The sequence below is a fragment of the Adiantum capillus-veneris genome, chromosome 17 (genome assembly GCF_014529385.1).
Source record: "Adiantum capillus-veneris isolate H3 chromosome 17, ASM1452938v2, whole genome shotgun sequence".
Lineage (NCBI taxonomy): Eukaryota > Viridiplantae > Streptophyta > Polypodiopsida > Polypodiales > Pteridaceae > Adiantum > Adiantum capillus-veneris.
Window position 1 is genome coordinate 33,143,490 of NC_140947.1, and position 13,716 is coordinate 33,157,205.

General features: G+C 41.2%; 1 protein-coding gene across 1 annotated transcript; it reads right to left on the bottom strand.

Moving 5' to 3' along the window:
• Positions 1 to 244: 244 nt before the first annotated feature.
• Positions 245 to 10,188, bottom strand: LOC147437027 (ras-related protein RABH1b-like). Its single transcript, XM_086485818.1, has 7 exons — positions 10,026 to 10,188; positions 6,665 to 6,738; positions 6,424 to 6,498; positions 6,218 to 6,325; positions 5,264 to 5,354; positions 4,347 to 4,433; positions 245 to 400 (listed from the first exon to the last, which is right to left on the bottom strand). The coding sequence occupies exons 1-7, from the start codon at positions 10,140 to 10,142 to the stop codon at positions 245 to 247; spliced, it is 708 nt and encodes a 235-aa protein (XP_086341944.1). The 5' UTR covers positions 10,143 to 10,188.
• Between the last annotated feature and the right edge of the window lie 3,528 nt (positions 10,189 to 13,716).

The window sequence follows — 13,716 nt, forward strand, 5'->3', positions numbered from 1 at the left end:
ACGATGTCATCCATGACACAAGTCTAATGGCCTCCAACGTGCTCTGCCTCCAAGAGACTCGACTACATGCGACAACCATTCCAGGATTCCAGAGCATATCCTCAACACAACTACACGGCGTCTCAATTCTCCATAAAAGCAACCTAATTCCCACGCAAACACACATATGCATAAACCACACTCTTGAAACAATCCGTGTAACTTTCCACTGCACGAACACGCGTGTGGCGACAGTCGTCTCACACTACAGGGCACTCCCAGGGTTCCTAAAGAGCATCTCTAGCCTCCTAGCACCATGCGGCCACTGATCATAATGGGAGATTTCAACATTCACACACTTGATGAGCCCAGCACATACAAAACCCTTTCCACCCTCATTCGCCAGCATGGACTCCACCACCTGATACACCATCCAACCACATTACACACCTCTACACTAGACCACATATGGATTAGCACTGATCTATCACAAACCATGTCTAACACCAACTACAACTACTGGTCCGACCACTCCACTACATACCTCCTCATCGCGAAAGGCTAGCCTTCCCTTTTCTTTTGCAAGCATCGTGAGTTCTCACCTTGTTTATAATATGGCTTGCCTTTCCTAGCATCCTCAAGTAGCGGTCTCAAGAGGTACCTACCAATTCTATGCGATTTCGAATCAACTCCTCTCTCTTTTAACGAAATCAATTGAGAGCGAAGGTTGACGATGGCTGGCATGCGCATGGTAGGAAGGAATCTCTTGAAACTCTGAATAAAATATCATAAAATGATACATTAGTGGAACTAGTAAAACGGCGCCGCCTTCGGCGGCGGCATGGCCCCTCTTACCCTCAAGCTTTTCACTCTTGACAAATTTCACAAAAGAAGATCAAGGAAATTACTCTCTCTTCTTCTTTCTTTCTTATCTCCCCAGTGTCCCCCGCCCCCCCCCCCCCCCCCTCTCTCTCTCTCTCTCTCTCTCTCTCTCTCTCTCTCTCTCTCTCTCTCTCTCTCTCTCTCTCTCTCTTTCACACACACACACACACAATCACACCCGACCATGTCAATAACCTTCAAAATCTGTGTTGAGAGCAGTTTCGGGAAAAATGTGTCTCAGCTTAATATCATGTCGTTTTCTATCTGCACATCTCTCTCTCTCTCTCTCTCTCTCTCTCTCTCTCTCTCTCTCTCTCTCTCTCTCTCTCTCTCTCTCTCTCTCTCTCTCTCTCTCTCTCTCTCTCTCTCTCTCTTCTAGAGCTTGAGCCGATTGCAAAATCAAAGTAGCCTGCTGAGGGGAGGGGAAGAAGGAGAAAATTCCGCTTAAAATACATGGAAAATAGTGTGATTTTGCAAAAATACCGGCTAGTATTGTAAAATTTCCAGTTCTGATTTGTCTGGGATGGATTTTTGTATGATTGTGAAAATGATTTTTCCTGAACAATGGTTTGGAGTCTCTGGAGGGCGGACGACACCTGGCGGGGGGGGGGGGCGCAATTCCCTCCCCCATCATCCTTAGTATAGATTGCCCTGAACATGCACTTTTGGAATTGAAAACGGCATGATATTAAGCTAAGATACATTTTTCTCAAACACTACCCGGGCCTGAGGCCCCATGCTTGGCCCGGCCCGTACATCTCTCTCTCTCTCTCTCTCTCTCTCTCTCTCTCTCTCTCTCTCTCTCTCTCTCTCTCTCTCTCTCTCTCTCGCTCTAGCTCTAGCTCTCTTTCTCTCTCCCCCTTCTCCTCCTCTCTCTCTCTCTCTCTCTCTCTCTCTCTCTCTCTCTCTCGTCTGGAGCAGTGTTCGGGAAAAGTGTGCCTGAGCTTAGCCTTGAGCCGATTGCAAAATCAAAGTAGTCGGTTGAGGGGAGGGGAAGAAGGTGAAAATTCCGCTTAAAGTACATGGAAAATAGCCTAATTTTGCAAAAATACTCGCTAGTACTGTAAAATTTCCAGTTCTAATTTGTCTGGAATGGATTTTTGTATGTTTGTGAAAATGATTTTTCCCGGACAATGGACTGGAGTCTCTGGAGGCGACACCTAGCAGGGGTGGGAGCCGGAATTCCCTCCCCCATTATCCTTAGTATAGATTGCCCTGAACAAGCATTTTTGGAATTGAAAACGGCACGATATTAAGCTGAGACACATTTTTCTCGAACAATGTTCGGGCTTGAGGCCGCATGCTTGGCCCGGCCCGTACATCTCTCTCTCTCTCTCTCTCTCTCTCTCTCTCTCTCTCTCTCTCTCCTTCAAGTTTTTTCTCCCTGGCTCTATTGTAAAATTTCCGGTTTTGATTTGTTTGGGATGGATTTTTGTATGGTTTTCCCGAGCAGTGGTCTGGAGTCTCTAGAGGGCAGACGACACCTGGCAGGGGGGGAGAGCCGGAATTCCCTCCCCCATTATCCTTAGTATAGATTGCCCTGAACATGCATTTTTGGAATTGAAAAGGACAGGATATTAAGCTGAGACATATTTTTCCCAAACACTACCCGAGCCTGAGGCCGCATGCTTGGCCCGGCCCGTACATCTCTCTCTCTCTCTCTCTCTCTCTCTCTCTCTCTCTCTCTCTCCTCCAAGTTTTTTCTCCCTGGCTCTCTCTCATTCTCCCTCTTTGCGTTCGCATCCTGAACAATGCTCGCAAAAAACTTTTTCCAAAAGCTTGGCAAACCTACATATGAGAAAGTTTAGAGGTAAAATGACTAAATTTGAAGGTTTTTACACTAAGTACATTAAATTTACATTTCTTTAAATTTTAAATTTTGTAGGTGGTATTACACTACGCCTAGGTTTTTTTCGAGCACAGATGACGTTCGCTATTTATCGGACGCTCTCTCTCTCTCTCTCTCTCTCTCTCTCTCTCTCTCTCTCTCTCTCTCTCTCTCTGGGCTTTAGCACGCAGCTACCAGATCTCTCGCCGCTCTCTCTGTGTTCTGCACGGTGCTCAGAGCCTCAAACCGGAACTCGCCTCAGAGAGCACTGCCGATGGCCTTAGTTTGCTGGCTCTTTCACTTTCTCGCTCTGTTTCTCTCTCTGTGTGTTCTGCACAGTGCTCGGAGCCTCAAACCGGAACTCGCCTCAGAGAGCACTGCCGATGGCCTCAGTCTACTGGCTCTTTCACTTTCTCGCTCTATTTCTCTCTCTTTGCATTCGCACGCTCTCTCCTTCTCTCTCTCTCTCTCTCTCTCTCTCTCTCTCTCTCTCTCGCTCTCTCGTTCGCACTCAAAGCTCAGGCGTGTCATCGGCTTCGCACGTTACAGGGCACACTCCGTCGGAATTCCCTCCCCCATTATCTTTAGTATAGACTAGTATAGCCGGCGGCTTCGTCGCCTCTCTCTCTCTCTCTCCCTGCGTCACTGTGTTTCCCGGATGCTACATGCGACACTGTCGGATTATTCTCCTTTTGATGCGTGTGGGGGGACGGGAGGGGGGCGGGGGAACCGAAATTCCCTCCCCCTTTATCTATCAGTATAGATATAGATATATTTTCTCGACTTAAGATTGTAAATGGATGTGGAAGGAGGACGAGAAGGGCGGATGCGAGCAGCATTTAGCAAGCTGCAGGGCAACCAGCAGTCCTGCCCATGTTTGTCTACAATAGGGGTTGCAGAGTTTCAGGTGAAGAAGGGATGTAGCGGCCAGCCTACTGCGCGCAAAGCCCAGGACGGAGAAAAGTATTTTTTTAAAAAAGCTTTGCTCGATTGACAACAGGTGCTTGCTGGTGGGATGGTCAAGACTTTGCTCTATTGTGCGTCCGTCAGAGTTAAATTTCCACTTGTTGAACATGTATTTTTGCTTGTTGAGGTAAAGTGCTTGTGCGACGATGCCACCAGGAGGAATCTGGAAAGATTTGGGCTCATAAGATTAAGGTGAATTGCTTGTGCGACGATGCCACCGGGAGGAATCTCTCTCTCTCTCTCTCTCTCTCTCTCTCTCTCATGCGCACGCATGAGAGAGAGAGAGAGAGAGAGAGAGAGGGGGGGAGGGTAAAAAATGTACTAAATTTGATAGCTTTACCACCTCCCAAGTTTTTAGTTTTCCTTCTCTTTCTGTATTTTGAGCCTACTACTACCTGGGAGCTTCGTAATCTTGTTTTGGCTTGCAAGATCACAGCTCAAAAGGCCAAGCGAATTATCATTATGGACATAGAGTGCAAAATTCAAAAAAAAAATTGCCAAATACCTTGAACCATAGAAAGCGCCAAAGAGTCAAAGCATCCATTTTTCAAGAATCAAAGCACTCATACTTTTAGAAACAAGCATGTTTGAGATAGTACAACTGTTTTACAATCCACATTCTTAAGTGTGGAATAGCCTAGCATGCACATTTTGAGGTATCTTGTTCCATTTGAATCGATTGTAAATTTACATCTACTAGGCTTGAATTCAGTGTGGTAACAGCTGTGTCATCATGTATGCTGGCAAGCACTATTGCCATTATCTTGGCAAATAAACTCTGCATCACATAAACACAAGGCAACGATAAGGTTACTGCAACGCGAGCAACACTAAACTCTGTGTGTTTTGAGGATTATTTCCCTCATTCATACCTAATAACATTGAACCTATTTTCAAATTTTTTAGAGCTAAATAATAACGAATATTATATGTGTAGATAAAGAAATAACCTATGCATCAATAATCTCCATACTCAACATCAATTTAGATCACATATTCAAATGCAAGGAGCCGAAAGAATACTTGTAAAATTTTGAAGTTAAATATTTTTATACAAGCAATACAATATACACAAGACGTTTTGGACAAATTCCCACATTGTGACTTACCTCAACATCATGAGTTTCTGCTAGGTACGATCGGGGGCAGGGGACCACCAGCCCCCCCATTGTGGTGCCTCTCGAGTAGAAGCTCATGATGTTATGCATTGTACGAAATTTTTTGAAAAAGACTCTGTTTTCCTACATGAGAATATTTCTAAATCTTCTTGTGATAATACGCGAAACAATATCATAGTTAACAATCAAGGCATGCTAAAGCATCATAGTAAGGAGCAAACTTTTTGTCAACTAACTTTCCCATTATCACAACAAAAAATAGGATTTAATAAAGAAGGATTGTGAATGTGTGAGATCATCCATCATCAAGGGGTGGATTCCCCCATCAGTCGATGTATTTAAAATCCAGTGAAGTGGTCATGGCTCATCATGAGCATGACAAGAATCTGTATTTTGTAATATAATCCACTCACCATTGTGAGTTTTGCAACAAAAAACAAAGATTTAATATAGAAGGAAGATGATAGACACATTGTTTAAGGTAGTTTACCTTTATGTTAAAGCCTTCCTTTGCACTTGTCTCAATAAAGCTTACACAAAGCTCCCTCGCTCTCTCTGATCCTTCCTCAATTGAGACATCTCTACATATGGAAAAAAAAAATTGAACTTTGCACTAACCTCATCTTTGCCTTGTGTTTAAAAACATTTATCGATAAAAATTAAAAAGGATGTATTGTTCTCCTTATAAATTCTTAGAATTTCATTCAAGAAATAGGTCTTGAAAATACGCAGCATACTAAGTTTTCATTTTCTCATCTAAACATTCAAGGTTCAAAAAACCTTGTTGTATTTGTTTGTTGTGTTACAATTTTTTAAAATCTCAAACAAGAAAAATGCATCATAACTTTGTTCATTCTTGTAAAAATGTAGATAGTTTGCTAGATTGATCTAATTATTTGGGGGGTCTACCTCAAAATATGTAGCTGTAGTACGTGAGTTCACCTAGAGGGCTTTTTATACACCAAAGAGTTACAAGATTACATGTATAAGAGAGGTATAAAAATGAAAAAGTTATAAATTTATGAAAGAAAAGGGATCTTTTAATTCATGATGAAGTGTGTATTGAGAGGTTTTTAAAACACCTCTTGAATGCACGTGCTAAAGGTTTTTTTGAAAGGTGGACCCCTTCGGGCCTAATAAGATTTAAGCTTCGAGTGAATAATGACATCAAAGGGAAAGGGGCTCTTCACACTAGTTTTATGGGGGGTCAATTAGGAGAATAGAGACCGATTTGGACTTATTTCATTTGAGCAGTGTCAGTATGCATCGACTAAGAAGTAAACTCTCTCGTGCATAGCATATATTGGTAAACTCAAGCAAGTGATTTCTTGAGGACATATCCTAGACAAAACTAGTTGAAATATTGTTGAAATGGCAAAACGATGAATGTTTATGGATAAATAGATATTTTCGTAACTTAAAATGGTACAAAAGTCGAAGTTACCTTTTGTTGACCAAATCGACCATGTTTCCCACTAGAATAATATGGACATCTTCTCCACGCTCTTTGCGCACCTCTTGGATCCACTTCACAGTACTATCAAATGATAACCTATCTGTAGAGTTAATCTAATTAAAAGCTTTTACATTGTTAAATAAAACAAATTATCATGTGAACTATAAAATATTCAAGTAACTGCAACACTATACACGACAACTGCAAGGGAAGAATCTCGCATGTAGCTGGGAATTAGGCTACGAAAGCGCTCTTGGCCAGCGGTATCCCTAGATTGCACAAAATACTTTTTTCAGCAACAAGAAGGTAGCACATAAATAAATGGAACCACTGTTTTTTTTGGAGAAACAACCTAAAAAAATGTATTGAATGGTTTAAGATGCTCTAACTCTATGAAGCAAAACTAACGAGACAAGTCTAAATTTTTTTACCCACCAAATTTGTAATCGAAATATTTGCCCATTTTCGAGATGAATACTTTTGGATAGGAAGTCGATGCCGATTGTGCCCTAAACCACAAAGCATACCTCACTTTAGTATTTCAATTTAAAAAAAAAAACAAACAAAACCTGTATTCTTGATAAGAGCACATGTGTTTATGGTTTGGGAAGACCATTGCTCGTATTGATGCACTATTATATCAATAAATGTGATGTGTACATGAATTTATAATTACATGCTACTAGCTAGTCGAAGTGTTAATACTTTTGTTTGTTGTGTACGTTGGATAGATTTCAATAGAGGTCTTGACAATAGAGGAGCTTGAACCAGGAAGCTTAATGTAGTTTTGTGAAATACTGCCAAAAAGCTGAACCAAGTGGCTCAATCTTAACCATCGATTAAGATTTAATCCAACGACATCTATGTCAACAATATCTGTTTTTTTTCTAATTTCTTACATCGTTATACTGTCTTAAATCTATCAATGTAGAAAAGACCATGTCTCTTTACATGGACCCAAAACATCTTTTGAATTTCTATTTCCATCGGTCTTTTCATTTCATTTGCTAAACTTACCCTTCACTTATGCATTTGAGATGTTTTGAAAGGATTTTTAATTTTCGAGATTGGGGAGACCTAATTTCTTATGTTGATAATCATTCATGGTTCTAATACTCTCTATCATGTTCTCGACAACATTCTATAGCATCGCCTATCCACGTCTCTATTTGACACCTCAATTTTTAGAGGGGATCTATGGTCTCAGATCATTGTTGATCGTGGGCCGCCGATTCATTAAGAGGAAAATAATAAATTGTGTGGGATTCGACCTCACAACCTCCCCATCCCAAGACCAATGCATTACCGTTGCACTATTGCACACGTTTTGATAAGCATGTATAACGGTAGCATCATATTGCATAGATCTGACCTGCCGCAATCTTAGTTCACAACGAGTTCACATCAAGTTTACGCCACAATACTATAATACACATACTTTGGAGAGTTCACATCTAATTTACATGCAAGTTCACGACTAGTTCACATTTGTCCAAGTTTACATCTAGTTTACACTTGATTTACATCAAGTTCACAACTGGGACCAACAGTTGTGATCTTCGCCGACCAATTTTCAACCGTAGATCCCCTCTAAAAATTGAGGGGTCAATTAGAGACGAGGATCGCCTACCAAGGTTGTTGAACCTCTCGTCAACGTAGCCAACCTATTCCAATTACGTGAGCAGGCGCGCTCTCCAAGGCTTATACTCAACGAAGTGTTGCTCAACTACAAGTGGTTCAATTCTGTGCGGGTGTGGGTGCTGCCAATGCGTAGCTGGCCATAGGAGGAACTGAAGCTGCTGATAATCGTGACGCTTGACATGATCAACATGATGATGGAGAACGCGGTAGACATTATCCACATGAGAGAAGGTACTGTGAAAGACTAAGAAGTCAAAGGATACGAGATTGTAGCCACACGGATGGTGCTCAAGAGACTCACAGAGAGCATGATCATTGCAAGGATAGATACAATGGATATATTGGTAGTGAGGATGATGATGAACGAAGACTGCTCCACGTAGAGTGATGCATATAGTCGATGAAGACCCCATCCCATGCTGCAGACCTGCAGTTTTATTTTATCGCATATGTTGACAATCACTCTTAAAATTGGCGCCGGAAGTTGCAAACCTTCAGTAATTATTGATTATGACGTGCCTTTCCACTACGTTTCAGTACTTGCTGCTTTTCCAACGCAAAGACTATATAGTGCCCGGAAGAGTCACAAGCAGGAAATGTTTGCCAAAAGCCTCATACAAAATGACACTAAGCTTATCGAGTTCTTGTGCTTTCTGTGTCTGATGACAAAGAGACAATCAAGGGTTTGCAAAAGGAGCTTGAGCATGAAGCTAAGTTGAAACAAGAGGAACAACATAAAGGAGATGGTGATGGTAGACATGATAGCAAAAGTAGACAAGATGACAGTAGTCGCAAAAGGAGCGCAAACAAGATGGTGATGAAGATCGCAGTAGGCACAGTCGACATGATGATGGAGATCCCAAATAGACATGATCGACATGAGAAGTATATGGACGATGAAGAGACCATGGTAGAGGATGAATATGGAAAGGTCTTCAAAGCCACAGGGTGTCACCTGTGAAAATCATAAGATATCCAGATGGTTCACTTCAGAGAGCTGCCATGACAAAATCTCTCTGGCTAACACAATCTGTGTTAGCCAGAGAGAGGAAAGTATTGCGAGAGCAATAATAAAGGACCATGCTTCATTCCATCCCTAAAGATCTGAATCGTTCTTGAGAAGCTTCCATACCATAACAGGAGAGAGACATCTCGCTCAGGAACTTTGTGGTATAGGGCTCTCTACATATGATATGCCGGAGTGGAAGAAGGACGCATTTGGTAAGGCATCACATTTGGTCAGCGGTCAAAGCTGTCATACAAGAGCAAAGACAAAGTCTTCCCTTTTACAAGCTGGTTAAAGTAGTCCATAAGTATCGGGTTTTCCTTGTGATTGGAGAAACTCGTTATGGGGAATCAACACAAGTTACACCATCATATCTAGCAGACTTCTTTCCTTTTGTGCCGCCATATTCTCTATCTACATTCAAGAAAAGCTTTTCAAATCGACAAGGAGAGCGTCTAAAAAGTGATGGACAAAACTCTACATGAGCAAGTCATACAGGTTCGTTATTTGCATCCCAATCTCCATGTCTATGCGTTTGCCTGAACCTCACAACTAGACTATAGGGCAAGGCATGACTTCCGTTTCTTATAATTTTTGGGGAGACATAGTGCCGATTCTCCACCATAGTTTTGTATGGCACTTTTGTTTGATGTGCACTATATATGGTTTTGTGTCATTTCCTCATTGCATGACGAAAGTTTAACTACTCGCATGGTTTTCATGTAGCTCGATAGAACGATGCTCTATGCCTTTCAATTTCACTTGGACAAACTACCTTGCGTAGTCCAAGTTGAATTTTGATTTTCTCTACATTTACAAACATACTAAACCAAGATCATAGGCACATACTATTTCTCGCTTGCAACAACACATCAATACTAAATTGCATCAACAAATGTCTTTGGCAAGGCCAACAAAGCAAGAGTAGTTCTCTGTTGGATATATTCCAATAGAGGTTCTCTTCTTCAATTCCCTCTTGAATATCAAGTTTTGAGTTCAAGACTCGTCCGATAGATCTTCCAAGTCATCCAAAAGAAGTCTCGACCGCAAAGTCATGCTCTCTCTCTCTCTCTCTCTCTCTCTCTCTCTCTCACACACACACACACACACACAAACATACACGCACGTAAAAGCACACTTGTACAGCACCTCATAACTGTTGTCGAACTTCTCGTACACGAAGCTGGTGATGATGCTTGTATTGCCCACCGACTCGTTTCCCAGAGACACAACTTTGTGCTTGTTAAAAGGCAGAGGCCGCGCCATCGCTACAGAAGAAGAGAGGTTGAGAGACGTACGGAGTGAGCGAGAGGCAATGGGTGATGAGAGGCCTAATAGCCCATGTCGGCGTACATCACCAATCACGACACCAAAAACCCCGCATTTTATTTCACATCCTTTCCATGCGTCTTCTAAATTTAAAACCCAAAGTATTCTTACTGTCTCTCTAATCTTAGTGCAAACATTTCCATACTCGGGCGCAGCTGATTTGCACCGTCAAATCTGCTGTCCTTCCTCGAGAAGATTTAGAAATTTTCTCCTGTAGGAAAACGGAGTCTTTTTCAGTGGTTTTCATACAATGCATAACATCATGAGCTTCTGCTCGAGAGCCACTGCATACCTAGCTAGGTGCGATTGGGGGTAGGGGACCGCCCGGCCCCTAGCTAGGTGCGATTGGGGGTAGGGGACCGCCCGGCCCCTAGCTAGGTACGATTGGGGGCAGAGGCCGCCCCCCCCCACCGGGCCGGGCGGTCCCCTACCCCCAATCGCACCTAGCTAGGTATGCAGCGCCTCCCTCACAGAAGCTCATGATGTTGAGGTAAATTACAATGTGGGAATTATTGTGAGAATTTGTCCAAAACTTCTTGTGAATTCTTGGTCGACATCAGGTGTTGCATCTGCAAGATCGCAACCATGCCTACAGATGGTATAAAATACAACAGTAGTAGCACTACAATCGACACGGAGCAGAGGAAGGCCAACAGTAACTTTGAAGCCGACACCTCAGAGGATGCAATATCCTCTATCTTTCTCCTTGTCTGCATTGGGTCATAAGCCATATGCTATTGCTATGCGCAGTTTGTTGTTAGCCTCCCTCTCCTTTGACAAGGACGGATGTGAATGGTCCCTTAGTGACCATTCCCTGCAATACTGCTCCTACCATTGGCTTCCGGCCTTCCCTAATCGCCATTGGTAGGAATGTTCCTTGTCGAGGGACCATTCCCAAGTCTTCCTGTAACATTTCGAGTATGTGTCTACTTTTCTGTCACCCTAAGCCTATAGTTCTATATCTCTATTTGACATTATAGCAACCTCGCACACACTTTTCTCGACATGCTAGTTTTAAGACTCCAAGAGCACAAGAATATGCAAATGATATGGAAGAGAGAGAGAGAGAGAGAGAGAGAGAGAGAGAGAGAGAGAGAGAGAGAGAATAGACCTAAACCTTCAAAAGTGCAGATTGCCCTTACATTACCTAGGAAGGGTCAATTTCCTAGCTACCTATGTGCACTTAGGCATTCATCATTCAACAAAAAATTCACCGATCCTTCATTCAACTCAAATGAAAAACATATTTTTGAATGGATGAGCAAAGCATCCCCTTGCATGTTGCTTTGCAATTTTGATGCACTATCTGACCAAAAATGTAGTGAGTGGCTAAGTTGCATTTTACGTCATACAGTGTACATATAATACGCCTTAAACGGACGTACTATATGACACCTATCTTTATTCGACCGTATTATATGGTGCCAGCTCAGCAAAAACACCATATCGTATAATTTCTCCGCAATTCGATCAAAATATTAGTTCGATCAAAATATTAATTAGATCGAAATAAATTTGTTTATATATGCTGAAACGGACTGTTTTACTCATTCCATCAATCTCTCTTCTCTCATCTCACCTATAGGTGAGCCTTACAACACGAAGAAAAATATAAAAATGCTAGTTTAAATTTAGCCATATTTTTTCTACTAGAGCGAATTTTTTATTTTTTTAGGCTTTGGAGTTTTGAGTTACCTGCTCTGTGTGAAGCACATCTTACACTGAGAGGTAAATTAAGTAAGATAGTTGATGATTACTTACCTTGTGTAGAGGAAACTCACACTTGAAGTGATTCAAAGTAGTTAAAGTTAGCAGTTATTTGCTTTGTGTTGAACTATGTTCACACTTAGAAGTAACTTTAGTTAAATAGTTAAAGTTAAGAGTTACTTGTTGTGTGTTGAACTATATTCATACCTGGAAGTAACTTACGTTAGATTTATCTAATGATTGACTGTCATGTGTAAATTAATACTCACACTACAGATAATTTAGGTAGATTAAGTAATAATCTCTCTCTTTATGTAGAGGTATTCTCACACCTAGAAGAGATTTACAGAGTAGTGAATTTTGATTGCTTGCCATGTGTAGAGTTACACTGATCACACTTGGATGTATTTTAGATAGGTCTTTTAAAGATATCTTGCTTTGTGTAGAGTTTACTCACACTTGGAAGTTATTGAGATAGATTAAACGATTTATTTATCATGATTCAAGTGTAAAGTGAAAGCTCACACTTGAGAAAAAATTATTTTGGTATTTATAATTTAAAGAAGTTGAAAACGTTAATGAATAGAATAATGTAAATGGTATTACAGTTCAATTTTAGATGCGTCTTTAGTAACTAGTTCTGTTTGAGTTTGCAGATCTGAAGAAGATGGTGAAAGGATACGAGTGGAATTACGTAGATGAATTGGCCAATGGGAAGAATACATCAAAGCTGAGGTGTAAGATCTGCGGCCATAATTTTAGTGGAGATGCTCATAGGATAAAAGAACATGTTTTCAAAATTCTTGGAAACATGACAGCTTGCAAATACCCACCAAGAGGTATTGCTGAAATTTTTTTTGAGTGGGCGCTCAAGGCAAAGAGAATTCTTGAGGGCAAAAAAAAGGGAGGTCCCAAAATGATGACTCCATCTATGGCTAGGGACATTGAGATGACATCGAGAATGATCAAAACCCTCACTTGACCCCTACTACAGGTCAAGGAACAGGTCAAGGAGGGTGCCATTCATCCTTTGCTGGGAATTGTTGCTTTAATTCTACCGGAAGCTCTACCGCTAACATAAGCCGAAGTGAAGCATGGACTGGAGGAGAATTTGCACCAAGTGATCCTACTTTGCAACAGACATTTGGGAAACAATGGCTGCTTGAACTCCATCTTAAGTGGACTCAAGCATTTGTTGCATATGGAATTCCTTTTAATATCATTCGAAATCATATCTTCAAAGATGCTTTAATGAGCATAGCGAAGAAGGGTTTTGTGGTTCCTGATTATAATAAGATGCGTACAGAATATTTAGCTAAAGTAAATACAACATCAGAGAATATTTTACAGCACAGAACTCTTGATTTTGTATCGGCATATGGATGCACAATTTCTCTAGATGGTTGGACAAGATTGCCAGAAGAAACCATTGATTAATGTGATGTTGATTTGTCCAAGACGTGCCATCTTTCTTGAAGCAATCGATACATCCCTAAAAGAAAAAACTAGTAGATATCTTGCTAGTGTTTATGAGTGTTCGATTAGAAGAGCAGGGGCACCTAAATATGTGACAGCCATTGTCACAGATAATGCATCTAACTACAAAGCAGCTGGAAAAGCAATTGAAGCAAAGTATCCAGAGATTACATGGGTTCCATGTGCTGCTCACACTTTGAATTTGCTCTTAAGGACTTTGAAAAAGTTCCTTCTATTAAGCAAACTCTTTTAGATGCAAACCACTTGGTGAAGTTTATAAGAGAGCATTCATTTTCTTACGCTTTTTTTAGAACAAAGTCCCCAACAA